The sequence below is a fragment of the Polypterus senegalus genome, chromosome 7 (genome assembly GCF_016835505.1).
Source record: "Polypterus senegalus isolate Bchr_013 chromosome 7, ASM1683550v1, whole genome shotgun sequence".
Lineage (NCBI taxonomy): Eukaryota > Metazoa > Chordata > Cladistia > Polypteriformes > Polypteridae > Polypterus > Polypterus senegalus.
In genome coordinates this window covers 4,064,798-4,084,032 of record NC_053160.1, presented here as the reverse complement: position 1 = coordinate 4,084,032, position 19,235 = coordinate 4,064,798, and the positions used below count along the sequence as shown (strand labels likewise).

Here is a 19,235-nt window from a genome sequence, read left to right as displayed (position 1 = left end):
GTGAGGGGTGGCAATATAATGCACAAGTAACCATTGTGAAACTAACCCGGACAGACGGGCAGGAGCCAGATGTTGCCAAACTACACCCGTTTACTTCACCACTGCTCCCCACAGTCACCACACGACACACAATTCAGTTCCCCTTCTCTGCTGTCAGTCCAACTCTGGCCGAAGAGTGGTGGCAACCCAGAAGGACTCCAGGTGCCCAATGAGCTTCTTCCGAGTGTGGCGAAAGTGTGGCTAAATAAGGCCCTGGAAAGGTCCATGCGCCCTCTGGTGGTGACCACGGGTTCCAACAGGGTTGAGCTGCTATGCTGATGCCCTGTGGCCCTGCTGGAAACCAAAGGGGGCTGCCTTCTGTCAGCCCGAGGGAGAAACTGTCCTGAAAATACTCTCTCCCCTGGTCCTGCCATACTCGGGGCGTTCCGGCCGGGTAAGAGTTCTGGCTGAGTCACACCACATACATGTATTGTTTGTAACAGCACAAGTACCACTGACACAGAAAAAGGCCACTGCTATTGAAAGAAGGCGAGACGTCAGAAATGTCATGATGGTAGGTGTGACACGATGACTTTTAGGTAGGACTGAAACATCGAGGGCATCATCTGTAGGTGAGTCGGTGACAGTAGACAACATCTGAAGTGAAGCTGACCTTCCAGTCTGGAGTTGTTCCAGCTGCATTTGAATAATATTGCCCTACGTCCAATGCAGTAACACACAAAATATAAATAAATGTGATCTTATGTCCGCTATAGGCTCTCCTATTATTGTGTGTCACACATGCGCATCCTGTGGATCACCTTATCGGCTCAGACCAGGTATGCAATACCACCCCGGGACGAGAGAGGGGGGCAGTCGCCAACAGTCTGGTCTCATCCTTCCACAACTCTGAGAAGAGGATCTAGGAGGGTGACTGGCCCCTCCCACAGCACTCAGAGATGTCCCACCCCTTTCCCAGAAGGCGTGGCCTGAGCCTGACACATTTAAGGACAGAAGTTTACAGAGAGACCCTTTGTTAATGGTTTGCTAATGGTTGAGATGGTTGAGATGTTAGAAAGATGTTAATGGTTGAGATGGGTGAGATGTTAATGGTTAAGATGGGTGAGACGTTAACGGTTAAAATGGGTGAGATGTTAATTGGCGCCAATCAGATGACCAGCTGAGCAAACCGACGAGAAACATGTAACACCAGCATCTCAACTCGCTGTGGTTTTGTTCCACTTGGTACTGAAGTTCCCTCCATCAGCACTTAGACCTGAGGATCGTCTCCTCTTAGTGCCACACGTTGAAGTCTGCTCTTAATCTGCCGCCCATCTCAGGTACCCTGACACTGACCCACTGTGTTTGGGCATTGAAAATCAACGATTAAACTACAGTATAAGTCTTTAAAGGAAGCAAAGTACAAATTCCCCAAGACTGAGACTGGTAAATGAGCTGCCATGCCACCACGATACCCCACAGTGGGCATTCCACACCTGATTTATAATGCTTGGTTTAAAGGATGAAGCCCATTTTCCATTCATTTTGAAATCAGCACTTTCTATGCCAATTGTAGAAGAGCAGCAGCCAGTGTGGCAAACATACAGCGCCACCCACTTCAGGGTGCCACTTGGCTGCCTGTTTCCAACAAGAAATATCAAGAATGCACTTTGTTCACGAACCAAGAAGTTTGCTGGAGTTGCAAGATGGCAGAGAGCCACCTGAGATCGCTCACGTGTGACCTGCCAAGTGAATGAAGCCTCAGCACGGGGCAAACAGATTCCCTCACGGCTTTTACGGCTCTGGAGGTGCAGGCCATTAAGCCAATTTAATCCTGAACTTCTGAAACTCAATAAATTATTTGAAAAGAGCACAGAAGGCACTCCTGACCGCTCACTCACCGCCTCTTTAACGTCAGCCGTCAGACTTATATATGAGCCGCCGTGTCAGAGAGGAGGAAGCCAGAAGGTTTCCAGATTTTTCCGTCTTTCAGCAATCAACTCCAAAAAGAGACATTCACAAAAGAAAAGAACTGGCAGCAAAGTGGAATCAACCGAAAAGGCTTCCTTAAAAAGAATACGAGCAAATTCTGTTACAACAGAAGGGGCAGCAGTAGCTCAGTCGGTAGAGTGGGTGGTCCAGCAATCGGAGGGTCACAGGTTCGATCCTAGCTCCCGGCATGAGAATGCAGCTGTTGTGTCCTTGGGCAAGACACTTAACCTACCTTGCCTGCTGGTGGTGGTCGGAAGGATTGGTGGCGCCAGTGTTCGGCAGCCTCACTTCTGTCAGTGTGCCCCAGGGCAGCTGTGGCTACATAGTAGCTTATTATCACCAGCATATGAATGTGTGTGAATGGGTGAATGACTGTTGTGTTGTAAGGTGCCTAGGGGGGTTCTTGAACTCTAGTTAGGCGCTATATCAAATACAGGCCATTTACAACGATATGACAACCGTAATATTTAACAATTAAAATGAAAAAAAAAAAAAAAAACGATTTCTCCATCTACTGCAGGACAGCTGTGGTGATCCCACTTTACCCTGTAGAGTGTCGGGTTATGGGGGCTCTGCACTTCATCAGGCTCTGTTGGTGACATCAAATTCTGTTTTATCAATCGTGTCTGGATTTGGTTTTATTTTAGTCATGTTTGGTTTCTATTTTGTCTTTCTTAATTTACAGGACGTGACTCCATTTGGATGACCACATGACCACGATCACCAATAACACTGATGGCAGCAGGTATACCGGAATAAATATGGCAGAAATCACAGATTATGGTGACAAGAGATCTCCATCAGTGAAAAGATAGATAGATAGATAGATAGATAGATAGATAGATAGATAGATAGATAGATAGATAGATAGATAGATAAAGTTAGAGGTGGCTGGGGTGGCGACCCGGTCGGGACGCCCAGGAGAACTGGAGGAAAGCTTGAGCCTTCCCTAGACCATCTGGGGGCGACCGCCCTGGTTCCTTTGGGGGCCGCGGGTACAGAGCTTTGAAGCTCCACCCTGTAGGGGCCCGTGGTCACCACCAGTGGGCGCCCCCATGCCTTTGGAGCCCTGGACTTCAGCACTTCCGCCACACCAGGAAGTGCCGGGGGGAAGAGGAGCAGGGACACCCGGAGTGCTTCCAGGGATACAGCTGGCACTTCCGCCACACGGGGGCATGTCGGCGGGAGATTGCCGGGAAACACCTGGAGCACATCAGGGTGTGAATAAAAGGGGCCGCCTCCCGTCATTCGAGGCTGGAGTTGGGTGAGGAGAGGACAAAGCAGGAGAAGCAAGAGTAAAGGTGGCCCGAATAGAAAGGCGAAGTGTGTGCGAGGCCTGGACTTTGGGGGTAAAGTGGGTTGTGTGGCACTTATTGGACTTGTGTAAATATTGTAAAGTAAACGTGTGGTGGTGACTTTACCATGTCTGCCTGTCTGTGTCCGGGGCTTAGTCCACAATTGATAGATAGATAGATATGAAAGGCACTATATAATAGATAGATAGATAGATAGATAGATAGATAGATAGATAGATAGATAGATAGATAGATAGATAGATAGATAGATAGATAGATAGATCGCACACTATGGTCTGAACATGCAGCAGAATTAATAAAAAGGAAGAATATTTAAAAAAAAAGCCCAGTGTGACACTATACTGGTGTCACTGCTGTGGGTATAAAGGACCCCCTTTCTTGACACACATCTGCTGACTGAATCCTTGGTTGAAAGTCCTCAGTGTGAGTGCAGAGAGAATGGATGTGCAGCTTTGCTCATAATGGCACTCAGTTTTGTTTAAATTCTCTCCTCCACTATGACCACCTGGGGGTCCGGTTTGCATCCCATAACTGTGCCTTGCCCTTTAAATGAACATATTGATTCAGAGGGCCTTCCTTGACGTGATGTTAGCAGCCCAACACACTACCGCAGTTGTAAAAGAATTAAAAAATGTGGTGGTCGGCTCCAAAAGGTGCTCTGTGTTCTGTCATTCAACGCCTCTCTGTATCACTCTGGCCATCACAAAGTTATAGAAGATGCTACTTCCCACATTAAAAGAATACAGTCTCCTAAAAAAGAGAAAGAGTTCCTCTGTGCTATGAGACCAGTCCCACCTGTCATTAATGGGAAGCCCTAAGTACTTGTATGGGTGGGCACAGAGGCTCTTTGCTGCTGTGAAAATCAATAGGCAGTTTTTCTTGCTTTTGCTGATGGTCAGTTGCAGACAATTCTCAAGTTCCCCCGATTCCTCTCCCTTGTCTCATCCCCCTTATCAATACACCCCCATAAGTGCAGAATCATCTGAGAATTCCTCCATGTGACCTGACCTGTTGTCATATCTCTAGTTGGGGTTGTACTGAGTGACGAGATGAGCAGACGGGCCTGTTCCTTGTGGTGTCGCTCACACAGCCCTCAACTCTCACAAACTGCCGTTTGCTTCAAAAGAAAGATCATCGATTATGTGTTGGGTATCTGACTTTGGCTTCATTCATCGACTACACCTTCTAGTTCTGCCCTAACACACGAGACATTTGTGTGCTTTGCAGTTTCGACTCTGCTCTCTTCTGACTGAGGATCTGCCATACCCTTGCCAGTTAATCTCCTGGTCGCCCACAGAAGTTCTTGCGTATTGGCATGTGCCCATAACTCCAGCAGACGTCATTGTTACGACGTTAATGTTCACTCCATGCAGAGGTGTTTCTTGAAGAAAATTGCTTCATTTTGTCCATTTTGACCCCAGCTATGAACTACTAGTGAACTGTTACCCCAGGATGGACAACTGAACAGAATAACAGGTTTCTCTAATAACCAATTAGCATTTGGGCACGATGAACGAAGAATGAGCTAAGAGTATACTAACAGGACACTGGAGTCATGGCTGCTGAAAATGGAGCTTTGTATTTGGACAATCACCTGAACAAGCAGGGACACCCCATTGACACTGAAGTTTCGACAGACTAAACAGTAGTTCTTCACGCAATCGGTGCCTTCAGATGAAAGGTGATCTGCTTCACTTCCTGACCCACACAGATTTGCTTTTCAATCATTTACTCAACATAAACTTCAACAGATCTATTGTGGAAAAAGTAAGTCCACCCTTGGCCTTAGAAGCTGGCATTGCCCGTTGTAGCAGAAATGACTTGTTGAAGGCGGTTTAAAGGACGGCCGCCCACCCATTTCTGACGTCGACTCCTCCTTGCCAAATTCCTTCAGTTGCAGGACGCTAGTGGGTTTTCTTGCACATCCTACCCATTTCCAACATTTTAAGGGGATTCCAATCGGGGCTTTGGTCCATCCAGTCCATAACCCACCATTTCTCTTTTTTCTGTGCCATTCCTTGTTGGATTTGCTGGTGTGTGTCAGATCATGATCATGTTGGAAGGTCCAATTCCAGTTCAATTTCACTTTTCCAGGTGAGTGACCTCATGGTCTCCCCTCAAGAACACTTTTGACAGGATGCGGAATTCAGAGTTGACTCGATGACTGCAAGTTGCCCATTCTCACCACCAGTCTTCACAGTTGGTGCGAGGTTCTTCTCCTGAAGTGCTGTCAAACATGTCTACTCTTATCTGTGATTCATCCGTCCCAGAAGGCCTCATCTATACTTAGAGGAGCAATGGCACAGTGTCACCTTACTCTGATGTTTCTTTTTGATAGCAATTTTTTTCTCGTGGCACACCTCACATCTGGTCAGGTTGGGGGGCATGCACTGGTACAGCGTGTTGCCGCACCCACCACACGATTAAACACCTCGGGATCCTGGAATGGCAACCCCTCCAGGTAGACACGCAGTCCAGTCCCACCAGAAATGACCCTCTATCTGCCACAGCCAGGTGTGACATGGGTGCCCCCCTTGACCTGGTCCAGCCAATCAAGTCCTCAACAATGAGGGTCCTGTGAGCCGGATCACCCTCGGGTAATCGCACCACATGGTCGGAGTGCCGTAACCGACGCTGCCTCACAATGCAGGTCATGTGCGTCATTTGGGACTCCATGAGCAACACAAAGTCAAACCAGTGGGACCCAAGGACCCTCTGAAGAGACACATATGAAGGAGTCCAGTCTTCATCTCAGGTCACTGGATCCATGACTCACAAACAGGGAGCATCAGGACTCTAAAGACTTAGACCTTCATCCTTTTACTGAGATATCAGGAGCATCACACACCCCTTTATGACCTCATGACCCCCCATGCTCTCCCAATCCGTCTATTGACTTCATAGAAGAGTCACCAGAGTCACATGAATGTCACTGCCGAGGTAAGTAAACCTCTCAATGACGAGGTCGACACTCTCTCCGCAGACAGACACACTGCTGATGGCCGTGCCCAAGAGGTCATTAAAGGCCTGGCTCTTGGTTTTTATCAGGACCCTTGCAAGCCCAGACCTTCAGACCCCTTCAGGCCCACAGATCAGAGCCTCCATTGAAGATCACAGCATCAGTAAAGTCAAGATCAGGGAATCTCTCTTCACCAACAGATGCCCCACAGCCGCTGGACCCCATGACCCTGCCCAACACCCAGTCCATGCCAGCATTGACCAGAGTAGAAGCAAAAAGAGACCCCTGACGGACCCCAGAATCAACTGTGAGAAACTCAGAGGGTCTAGTTGAACAGTTGAACACCTCACATGAAGGTCACACTAGTGCAGTTTCTTTCTGATTGGACTGTAGATGCACTTTGACCCCAACTGATAGAAGAGTTACCTACAGAACTTGCGTGCATTTTGGGGGTTCATGGAGAATCCTTTTAGTATCAAATGGTCAGTTCTTGGGTTGAATCTGCTGGAGCAACTAGTCCTGAAAAAAGAAGCAGTGGTACTGAAAGTTACACCACATGTAGACGATTTTCCTTACAGTGGAATGACTGATCTTTTGAAACCCTTTTCCAAACTCCCAGGCATCCACAGGAGTGAGAGTCTTCACGAGCTCTTTGGGTCACCACACACGTCAGTATCAAAGAGAACACAAGACGCTCGATAAATAAGACCTGCAGACTCTCTAATGAGGTCACGGACACCTCGTCTGGAACGCCTGACCCTAATCTGAGGGATCGGAGGTTGTGATAAATGGAGGGGTGGACGTACTTTTCCCACAAGACATATTCGCATTTTTGTTCTTTTAGATTCTGAGGATGGAGTCCCGAATGAGGCACATGATCTGCATTGTGAGGGAGCGTCAGTTACGGCACTACGACCATGTGGCGCTTTTCACTGAGGGTGATCCGGCTCGTAAGATCCTCATTATTGGGGACTCGAGTGGCTGGACCAGGCCAAGGGGTCGCCCACGTAACAACGTGCTGATAGAGAAGTGGGACCAGACCGCGTGTCTGCCTGGGGGGTTACCAACCGGGATCCTGAGTTGTTTGGTCGTGTGATGGGTGCAGCAACGTGCTGTATCAGTGCAGGCTCCCCAACTTGACTTAACTTGATTCTGAGGATGAATCTCTTCAAGGAGATCACCTTTACCCTAAGGCTCTCTTTTGTGTGAAGATCTGCTGTTTGCTTCTTCAAATGTGTGGAGAAAGTCCACAAAGTCCATGGGGTGCACTTACTTTTTCACAAGACAGATTCAAAAATAATGATCATTTCTCGCTGCGCGGGGACGGAAAATGAAAACAGACCTGATGGAACGCGTAAGCACCTAACGTCAGCTCCTACTGTGACTTGTTTAGAAATAAGAGGCCAACGGCGACGACGGACTTCAGTACGATGATAAAACGAGTTACGCACAAAGCACACAGAGAGAGCTGATTGGCTGATTAACTCGACATGACATTCTGTGGCCATAAAGACAAGCAAATGGTGGCGACCTTGTGTTGAAACTGAAGAGCAGAAGAGGACTCCGTCAGCCCCGAACTTCTTAACATCTGACAATGTCATTGTCTTGTCACTCAAAAACACAAAACATTTGTCATCACCCGCCCAGTCGACACCAAGGAATATCGAAAAGCCGGAAACTGACAGTAAACAGCTGTGCTGGAAAATGAAACGAAGAAAGAGAAAGAGACAGACGGCAGTGTCCTCTCAGTCAGCGGGACATACAAACCGTCCTCGGCGCGATCTGTCACCTCGGCACAAAGCGGCGGCCACCAACACCCACAAAACCCAGGCGGGGAAATCAGCAGCCACTCATTCTGGTCAGATAGCCATTTACTTACGGGTGGTCCTGCAAAAGAGACAAAAAAAAACAAAGAAAAAAACAAATTTAGTAACAAAACAAAGAAAATCAAAAGCAGTCAACGCTGCAGCTAAACACTGAAAAGCTGGCATCACAGCCAAAGAACCTGTGGAGACCAAAGGCGGCCACTTGACTGAAACCCGCGCCATGCAATGCAATGCTGACCCAAAACAGAAAGACATTTTCTATAACATTACAAGCAAACAAGCGGCTCCAGTTTCCGGAAACTCGCCTCTCAATTAGGTGTCCGATTCCGTATTCAATTTCAATGGCCTGGCAGGCTTTCAGATGTATTTATACACTTGGCATTTAACTTTGGCAAGAGATCAAAATAGTCGCATCAGATCTGATTACTAGAGAAAGAGTCGGTGAATCTGTCTCCATAATAATAAGAAGAATACATTTCGGGTGGCACGGTGGCGCAGTGGGTAGTGCTGCTGCCTCGGAGTTAGGAGACCTGGGTTCGCTTCCCGGGTCCGCCCTCAGTGGAGTTAGCGTGTTCTCCCCGTGTCTGGGTGGGTTTCCTCCCACAGCCCAAATACATGCAGGTTAGGTGCATTGGGGGTCCTAAATTGTCCCTACTGTGTGCTTGGTGTGTGTATGTGTGCCCTGCGGTGGGCTGGGTTTGTTTCCTGCCTTGTGCCCTGTGTTGGCTGGGATTGGCTCCAGCAGACCCTCGTGACCCTGTAGTTAGGATATAGCGGGTTGGATAATAGATGGATGGAATAATACATTTCTATTGGTAGAGCACCTCTCCGGCCTCAGTAATGTTGATCTGCTCAGGTCCACAAAACATTTTGACAGCCAGCGCTCTTAAAAAAAGAAAAATCAACAGTTTTGTAAATTTCTGCCACTGTAGAATGAGTGCCATGGAATTGTTATAATTAGTGACGAGAACTGGCTTCAAATGAAGAAACTGAATGAAGTGAAGTTGGTTGGAGTTTGAGGCCCCAACTTAGTTGCACATCTGTTGGTTCACATCACATCAAATTTATGTTTAAGGAAAAAAAGAATGAATTCAGCGGTCAGATTAAAATACAAATAAAATACAGTAGTTAATTAGCAGCAAAAACTGGTCACTAATTAAGAAAGGGGTGAGAATGAAAACTTGCAGCCACTGTGGCCCTCCAGGACTGGAGTTGGAGACCCTGATGTAGAGCCTTTCCTGTTCTCTGTCTACACCTCTGTTGCACGGTACTTCACCTCCATCCAAATCATCTTTCACGTCTGTCCGTCTGCTACAGAGTGCCTTTCGTGTCTATTGTGCAGTTTCTCTCCTATGACCTATTCTTCTATAAATCTACTATATAGTGCCTTTCATGTCTGTCTAGCTGTCATATGCCCCGTGTATATCTTGTCTGTTTACGTAAGTCTACCTCTGTATTTTAAATAGCATTTTCTTCAAATGAGTGTCTGCTTAGAATTCCAAGAGCTAAACTTAAAACAATTGGTGAGGCGGGCAGGCGGGCGGGCGGGCGGCTTTCTGCTGTTAGGCACCTCAAATCTGGAATAGCCTGCCAATAGGAATTTGCCAGGCTGACACGGTCAAAACTGATAAAAACTCATTACTTTAACATGGCCTTCTCATAACTTCATTTTAATTTAATCCTGATACTCTGCATATTCAATTAATTATCATTACTATTCATGGTGGCTCCAAAATCCGTACTAACCCCGACTTTCTCTTCTGTTCTTCTTCCAGTTTTCTGTGGTGGCGACCTGCGCCACCACCACCTCATCAAAGCACCGTGATGTCCCTCCATTGATGGATTAAAGGCCAGAAGTCCACGTGACCGTCATCATCAAGTCCTTCCATGAGAACCCTGAATACCATGAGGACTGATTGAGATCATAGATGTTGGGCTGGGTGGTCTCATGGCCTCAGACCCCCTGCAGATTTTACTTTTTCTCCAGCCGTCTGGAGTTTTTTTTTTTGTTTTTTCTGCTGTGGCGACTGGCTGGTGCTGCTACCCAGGCGGGACGCCAAGGAGGACCGGAGGAGGGCTTGCGCCTCCTTCAGACCACGAGGGGGTGACCGCCCTGTTGGCTTTGGGGACCATGGGTACAGAGCTTTGAAGCTCAACCATGTAGGGGCCCGTTGGTCACCGCCAGGGGGTGCCCCAATGCCCGAGGAGCCACATCTGGAAGTTCTGGGGGGAAGAAGACCAGAGACACCCGGAGTGCTTCGGGGTGCACAGCTGGTACTTCCGCCACACTGGGGAGTGCCGGCAGAGGCTTGTCAGGAAGCACCTGGAGCTCGTCCGGGTGTGGATAAAAGGGAGGGGCCGCCTCCCTCCATTCGTTGGCTGGAGTCGGGAGAGAAGGAGACGAGGTCTTGGAGGAGGCAAGGAGGCATCCTGAAGAGAGTGAGGCATTTGGTTATTGGCCTGGACTTGTGGGGACTTTGGGGGTTTTGGTGCTATCTACAGTATAATAAACGTGGTGTGGGTGAGTTGAACGTGTCCGAGTCATATTCCACACTGTCCTCCCGGGCCATCGGACCTTACTTTTATTTATTCTATCTTAATTAGTGTTCTCTAATTTTAATTCTTACTTTGTCTTTTTTTTCTCTTTCTTCATCATGTAAAGCACTTTGAGCTCATTATTTGGATGAAAATGTGCGACAGAAATAAATGTTGTTGTTGTTCTCAGTCAGCCAGTCTGTCTGTCTGTCTGTCCGAGCTTTTCTTTCTCTTCAATGCCACACGTTACATGACAAGCTATGAGTGCCCACCGAGCCCCGGCCCTTCCTTCAAACACTCGAGTGGCTCCTCCACACGTTTTTTCCATCACCGGCATTCAAAGGCTCAGGCGGTGATGACTTCCACACGCTACCAAAGACGAAATTGGATTGCATATTTCATTCTTATTAGCTGGAGCAGCTGCTGCCCCTAAACCAGTGGCTTTTATGGGCGCACTTGACTTCTGCTTAAGGAAGACGTACAAATGAGTCTAAATTGCAAACAGCTGCTCCGCCGCCGGCTTTGCCGTCCAGTTTCCCTTTTTTTAAGTCTGAACGTACGCGGCGGTTTGCTTTAAACTGAGATGTTTCTATCTGAAGTTTCTCCAATAACGTTCTGCGCTTCGATCCTCATAAGGTGCCCACAACCCAAATTTCAGGGATGGCCGACCTACTGATGACTTTCCCATTTCTAAATATAAGACTCTGGAGATGTAAAGGCATTTGGACACCAGTGGTTGGGGGGGGACACTGGGGTCACCTCCTCACTGTCCACGTCGTCTTCATCATGCAGTGGGAAGGCGAATCAGATGATGCCCACAGCCTCCCCAAAGGGAACAGTCCACCTGTTGGCACAGGGTGGAGGGAGAAACAAAAGCAAATTGTTTGCTATTTTAATTAACTTCTGTCAAAACTTTACAATTGTACGATAAAATGGTAAAAAAAAAATATATATATAATAAAAATGACAAAAATGAAGTGAATAAAACTTCTTTCTTCTGCAGCCATGGCTTCCCAGTTCCTATTGAAACCTTCACTTTGTTTTCTTCCAGAACATTCCATCATCTTCCTGACCACCCACTCACTCGACGTCAAGACCCAACGAGTACATTTCTACTACGCCAGGAAAAAACAATCAAGCAGGAGATGACAAACAGAGTGACCAATTTATTTAAAATAACTAAATGAGCTGTAGGTGTGCAGAGACTTCTTAACGGATTATTAAATCAAACCAAAATTATAAGAAATCTATTAGTCTATTAGTTAGACAACATCAGACTCACGGGATTAAGACCCCCACAGGCCGCAGGTGACAGCTTCTCAGTTGATCATCATACTTTTAACAATTCACCACCCGGTTGTTTAACGCTTTGTGGAACTTCAGAGACTTAATGGTTTCCATCAAGCACTGGTGTCCCCCCTGTGGTCATTTCGACACTTGGAGGTCTATATCGTTTCATTGAGCGGCGGTGGGTTGCAAAGGTTTGTCCCACTTGGTCATTTAGTCTTGTGAAATCTCCATCGTTTCATGGAATCGTGACGAGGCCCCATGCCATCACAGCTCGCTGGGCACGTACCCAGAATGCCTTGATGGTGGATCTGCCCCTGGAACGCTGGCAATGCAGAATATCCAAATGAGTTCAGGGTCATTGTGATGGACGGCCGGCAGCTCAACCCGGACGAAACTGCTGCCATCCTCAAACTGTACCCACAAAGTTGGGAGGGTGAAATTGTTCAAAATGCCTTTGTTTGCTGGAGCATTAGGAGTTCCTTTCACTGGAACTAAGGGGGCCGAGCCCAACCAACCCCACACTATAATCCCCCTCCACCCAACTTTCCACTTGGCACAATGCAGTCAGGCGAGTCCTGTTCTCCTGGCCAGACTCGTTCATTGGATTGTGTGATTCGTCACTCCAGTGGACATGTTTGCACCGCTCTCAAGAGTCCAGTGGTGGGCGGTGGGCTTTACACCACTGCATGTGACGCTTTGCATTGCATTTGGTGACGTCAGGCTTGACTGCAGCTGCTCGGCCGTGGAGACGCATTTACTTCATTGAAGCTCTCGCTCTACGCTGCACTGTTTTTGAGATTTTGGGGGTCTGTAGCTATGGACACTGCAGAAAGTTGTCAACTTCTGCCCACCTCAGCATGCGCTGTCCCCACTCTGTGATTTGACGTGGCCTACCACTTCATGGCTGACCAGCTGTTGTTCCCAATCTCTTCCACTTTGTTAGAATACCACTGACAGTCGACCGTGGAGTATTTAGTAACGAGGACATGGCACAGGTGGCATCCTATGACAGTACCAGGCTTGAATTCACTGAGCTCCTGAGAGCGACCCATTCTGTCACAAATGTTTGTAGAAGACAGTAGTCTGCATGCCAAGGTGCTTGACTTTATACACATGTGGCCATGGAAGTGACTGGAACACCGGAATTCAATGATTTGGAGGGGGTCCCAATACTTTTGGCAATTTTTCACTTTTTGTTATATTGCAGCCATTTGCTAAAATCATTTAAATTAATTTTTTCCTCATTAATGTACACACAGCACCCCATATTGACAGACAAAAAAAGAATTTTTTGAAATTGTTGCAGATTTATTAAAAAAGAAAAACTGAAAGCTCACCTGGTCCTAAGTATTCAGACCCTTTGAACCCTCAGTATTTAGTAGAAGCCCCCTTTTGAGCTCATACAGCCAGGAGTCTTCTTAGGAAAGATGCAACAAGTTGTTCACACCTGGATTTGGGGATCCTCTGCCATTCCTCCTTGCAGATCCTCTCCAGTTCTGTCAGGTTGGATGGTAAACGTTGGTGGACAGCCATTTTTAGGTCTCTCCAGAGATGCTCAGTTGGGTTTAAGTCAGGGCTCTGGCTGGGCCATTCAAGAACAGTCACAGAGTTGTTGTGAAGCCACTCCTTCGTTATTTTAGCTGTGTGCTCAGGGTCATCGTCTTGTTGGAAGGTAAACCTTCGGCCCAGTCTGAGGTCCTTAGCACTCTGGAGAAGGTTTTTGTCCAGGATATCCCTGTACTTGGCCGCATTCATCTTTCCCTCGATTGCAACCAGTCGTCCTGTCCCTGCAGCTGAAAAACACCCCACAGCATGATGCTGCCACCGCCATGCTTCACTGTGGGGACTGTATTGGACAAGTGATGAGCAGTGCCTGGTTGTCTCCACAGACTGAGGAGAGGCAAGACACATGACAGCCCGCATGGAGTTTGCTAAAAGACATCTGAAGGACTCTGAGATGGTGAGAAATAAGATTCTCTGGTCTGATGAGACCAAGATAGAACTTTTTGGCCTTAATTCTAAGTGGTATGTGTGGAGACAACCAGGCACTGCTCATCACTTGTCCAATACAGTCCAATACTGACTTAAACCCAAATGAGCATCTCTGGAGAGACCTAAAAATGGCTGTCCACCAACGTTTACCATCCAACCTGACAGAACTGGAGAGGATCTGCAAGGAGGAATGGCAGAGGATCCCCAAATCCAGGTGTGAAAAACTTGTTGCATCTTTCCTAAGAAGACTCCTGGCTGTATGAGCTCAAAAGGGGGGCTTCTACTAAATACTGAGGGTTCAAAGGGTCTGAATACTTAGGACCAGGTGAGATTTCAGTTTTTTTTTTTTAATAAATCTGCAACAATTTTAAAAATTCTTTTTTTTGTCTGTCAATATGGGGTGCTGTGTGTACATTAATGAGGGAAAAAGTGAATTTAAATGATTTTAGCAAATGGCTGCAATATAACAAAGAGTGAAAAATTGAAGGGGGTCTGAATACTTTCCGTACCCATTGTGTATATATATATATATATATATATATATATACAGTATACACATATATAGTCACACATGCGTAATTCGGAGGCAGTCAACAAGCCCTAAGGTAAAGAAGACAAGAGTTATTGAAAGGTGCCAACGTCTCTCGCTCTCTCTTCTCAGCCGCAAAGAAGACAAATAATCCTACACGCACTCGTTCCAGCCCTTAAAATGGCCGGGGCTCCACTTCCTCTTCTTTACCCTGCTGAGATGACGTCATTTCCTTTGCCTCATCATGAAGACATCACTTCCTTCATTTGCATTTCCTGTAGCCATTTTGTTTTCAGTATAAATAGCCCCATTTGCTTTGTATCTGTTGTGAGATAAATGATTTATTTTGAACCATTCTGTTCATTCATTTTGTTTGACCTTGTCCATCAGACAATATAGATGGCATTTCCCCAACACTCTGTGACAAATGGAGTCAGTTTATTTCAGTATAGAGAAGTAGAGAGAAGGCCAGAAGAAGATGCATTGTGTTGTTGTGGACCTGGAGAAAGCAGATGACAGGGTGACTGGGAGGAGCTGTGGTATCGTATGAGGAGGTCGGGAGTGGCTTAGAGGTACGTAAGAGTGGCACAGGATATGTACAAGGGGAGTGTGACCGTGGTGAGGTCTGCAGTGGGAGTGACGGAGGTGGGATTACATCAGGGATCGGGCCTGAGCCCTTTCTTATTGTCAATGGTGATGGACAGATTGACAGACGAGATCAGACAGGAGTCCTCGTGGACTGTGATGTTTGCTGAGGACATTGTGATCTGCAGGTTGAGGAGACCGTTAGGAGTTGGAGATATGAGAAGAGAGGAATGAAGGTCAGTAAGACCATCAAGACAGAATACATGTGTGTGAATGAGAGGGAGGTCAATGGAATGGTGAGGATGAGGGAGTAGAGTTGGCGAAGGTGGATGAGTTTAAATACTTGGGATCAACAAGAGTAATGGGGATTGTGGAAGGGAAGTGAAGAAGAGAAGTGCAGGCAGGGTGGAGAAGAGTGTCAAGAGTGATTTGTGACAGACAGATATTAGCAAGAGTGACAGGTAAAGGTCTACAGGACGGTAGTGAGACCAGCTATGTTATATGGGCTGGAGATGGTGGCACAGAAGACAGAGCTGGAGGTGGCAGAGTTAAAGATGTTAAGATTTGCTTTGGGTGTGACGAGGATGGACAGGATTAGAAATGAGGACATTAGAGGGTCAGCTCAGGTGGGATGGTTGGGAGACAAAGTCAGAGAGGCGAGATTGTGTTGGTTTGGATATGTGCAGAGGAGAGATGAGGGGTATAATGAGAGAAGGGTGCTAAGGATAGAGGGGACAGGTAAGAGGAGAAGTGGAAGGCCTAAGAGAAGGTTTATGGATGTGGTGAGAGAGGACATGCAGGTGATGGGGGTGACAGAGCAAGATGATGAGGACAGGAAGATATGGAAGAAGAATGGGAGCAGCCTAAAGAAGAAGATATATATATATATATATATGAAAATGTACACACAGTATATACTGAGGCAAAACATGGTGCGCACTCCCATATGAAGCGAATAACGTTGAATATTTCACAACAAAGACGCCTGTTAAGGTCAGAGCCATATTAGCCGCTAAGAAGCTAACATGAGCAGGTGTAAAGACCTGAGTGACTTTGTGAAGGGACAAATAATTATGAGCAGAGCATTTCTGAAACATCTTGTGAGTTGCTCACAGTCTCCCATAATGACAGCCTTCTTCACGATGGTCTGAGGAGAGAGAAAAACCGCTGACGTAGTGCTGGCTGGCCAAGACTCGTTGATGCAGGAGGTCAATGGAAGCCATCCTCTATGGCATAAACCACCAGAAGGAATCGTCGGGTAGAGGGGTCCTGTCATCTGATTGGCTGGCCCAGCGCTGATTCAGCTGTGGAATGGCCAATAGGGAGAGGTGGCTTGATGGCCAAGGTCTCCAGGACAAATCCAAATCCTATTACGTGATATCATGTACTGTTGAAATCTGCTCTGTACTTGTCATATTTTTATTTTACTATTATATTGTATTGAGGATGACTTGTGTTCTGTTCTGTGTATTTTGTTGTATTGACCCCGTCCCCCCCTTCTTTGTGACACCCACTGGATGCCCAACCTACCTGGTAAGGGGTCTCTCTTTGAATTGCCTTTTCCAAGATTTCTTCCATTTTTTTTCCCTACAAGGGTTTTCTTGCCTTCTTAGAGAGTCATGGCTGGGGGGCTGTCAAAAGGCAGGGCCTGTTAAAGCCCATTGTGGCACTCCCTGTGTGATTCTGGGCTATAAAAAAATAAATTGTATTGTATTGTATTGTGGCTCAAATCACAGACAACGTTAATGAAGGACGATGATTGCAGGAGTAACGTGTCACAACACACAGTGAGGTATACTGAGGACTACATCGTTAGATGCCAGTCAGAGTGCCCACACTAACCTGGTCTTCAAACCAACTCGTATGTCAAGGCGTTTGCACCTGTACAAGGGGAGCGCACTTGAAACGCTGGCTCTTTTTTTTTTTTTGCCAGAGCCCTTGGCGCCGTGCAAGTTTTACGAGCGTATCGTATGGCGGTCGGCTGCCTTCACTTTATAGTCAAGTTGTGTAAATCCTCCCACCGACATTTACGGGCTGACTGTCCCTCCAGACGCTGCCACCTGCAACACTGACGGTGGAAAACCGTGATGGAAATAATAGGAAATAAGCCAGCTATTCCAATAAGAGAACAAAGATGCGGGGCAGCCGTGAGCACTTGCTGGAAATTGCTTCCCTGAAACGGCCTACTGCTGACCATAATTAAATCCATGGGTCTCTAGTTGGGCTTCACTTTGGTCTGACACTCTCACACAAACACACATACTCCATTTGTAGGCCATTTAGTCATAAATTTCCCTGCTGGGGTCAAATCAGCTCAGAGTCTGTAAAAATTTCAAACGCCTCGGTTCAGTGGCTCCCATAATTAGCCATTAAGAGCCAGGAGCAGATGGACGCCCAAACCAACTCCGAGTTACAGCCACAGCAGGCAGCGTCTCGCCTCGGCTTCCAACTTCTTTCTGCTCGCTTTACTTTTATGATTTTACTCCGCTTCCCTTATCCTAATTTACCAGTCTGTTAGGGGTGAAGGCAAATCTGTAAAATTCGGAAGTGACGCATCGACAGGTAAATCTACCTTCTGTAAGTTAGCCAAGCAATCACCGCACACCACACCACATAACCCTCAACCCACAGTCGGGTCACTCATTCAAATTCTTGGTGACATCTCTCCATCTCTCCATATTCGTCGTAGCTATGTCTTTAACTCTTTGAGGGTTAATTATTATTATAATGATGATAGTCACAGTATGCTGAAACAAAAGTCTGAAACAGCGGCGCCAGCGTAACACATTCTGGCAAAGGGAGTCCAACTCTAACGCAGCAGCGGGTTTGGTGGACGTTTACAGCTGATTACCGCCGTCTACCCCGGATTCGACATCCGCCTCAACCCACAGTGTTGCCATAAGTCAAGTTAATGTTGTCTTCCACACTTCCTCCATGATGTTGAAAAGCCTGGTGATCTGGTGATGTGGACAAGCCATTCTAATTTTCATTTTTTGGACAATGGTGAGTAGATCATCATGAACTTTAATGGCCAGTCTCAAGGCCAGATTAAAAGTTAAATTGGACCTTGGGAGACTTAGCTCCTTAACAGACAGTTGACCACACCAGCGTTGCTCCATGAATAGCCAGGATCCTCTCTGTCATTCTGGTGTTTGGATACTTGGGACATTTCATCATCTAGTGAGGGTTCCCCTTAGTCATTTCAAATCAGGGATCATTTTATCAATCGGTGAGGAGGGGGGATATTGGCGAGAAGGCCTCTCGCCGTCACAGACCCTAAAACACCCTGATGATAGATCCATGTGTGACCTTCTGGTGGAGCTCCTCACTTGTAACACGAGATGAGATGTTCAAGACAGCATTTCCATGGCCTAAATTCTTCTCTGCCATGAGGGTCCATGTTTCACTTGGATACAAGAAAGAGAGTCACATTGGAACCAAGGGTGAAGTTGCTGTCATTGCAGAAGGTCTTCAGTCGCACGAGTATTGCTGTTTGTTAAGCTACCTGGACAGGATTTGAACCTTCACCTCAGACAACTGCTCAGGTACTTAAAACTCGAGACTGAATCCCATCACTGACTTTGCCTACGCTGATGCCATTGATGTTACTGGTCATCTGTTCAGTCTTTTGTGGACTGATTTTCATGTCATAAGGTCCTGAGTTGGTATCCGGGCATCCTACTAAGCAGTCCAGTTCTCTCTCTTCCACATCCAGATCATCAGCAAAACAAAGACTCATAATTGTTCTGCCCTCTACAGTACCAAGAAAAAGTATGTGAACCCTTTGGATTGACCCGGTTGTCTACATTAACTGGTCAGAATGTGTGATCTGCTCTTCATCTAATCACAAGTACAGACAAACACACAACGCTTATGCTAACACACACAAACAGCTCTAATCATTCATGTCCTCATTGAACACACCCATCAAATAATGTGCTTTAGTAAGGCCACATCTGGAGTCCTGTGTGCAGGTCTGGTCACCACGGTACAAGAAAGACACAGCAGCACTGGAGGCTGTGCAGAGAACAGCAACCAGGTGCATCATGGGACTGGAGGATACGTCTATAACACTGATACCTCCAACGTGAATCGTAGGGTGTATGAGAACATGAGGGTAACCATTAAGAAGGAGATTAGGGAAAATAAAAGGAAGTTAGAGTGGAATATAGCAAATAAGGCGAAAGACAAGCCAAAGAAGTCCTTTCAGTATTTTAGTAGTAAAAGAACAG

The 19,235-nt window shown here is 46.7% G+C and overlaps 1 protein-coding gene across 1 annotated transcript in view; it reads right to left on the bottom strand.

Annotated features, from left to right (window-relative positions):
* LOC120532231 (collagen alpha-1(XXV) chain-like) overlaps positions 1–19,235 on the bottom strand; it is a 632,315-nt gene that overhangs the window by 260,175 nt on the left and 352,905 nt on the right. Inside the window, exon 4 of the mRNA XM_039758080.1 lies at positions 8,126–8,133. Coding sequence (XP_039614014.1) covers positions 8,126–8,133 — 8 coding nt within the window. The remainder of the gene's footprint in view (positions 1–8,125; positions 8,134–19,235) is intronic.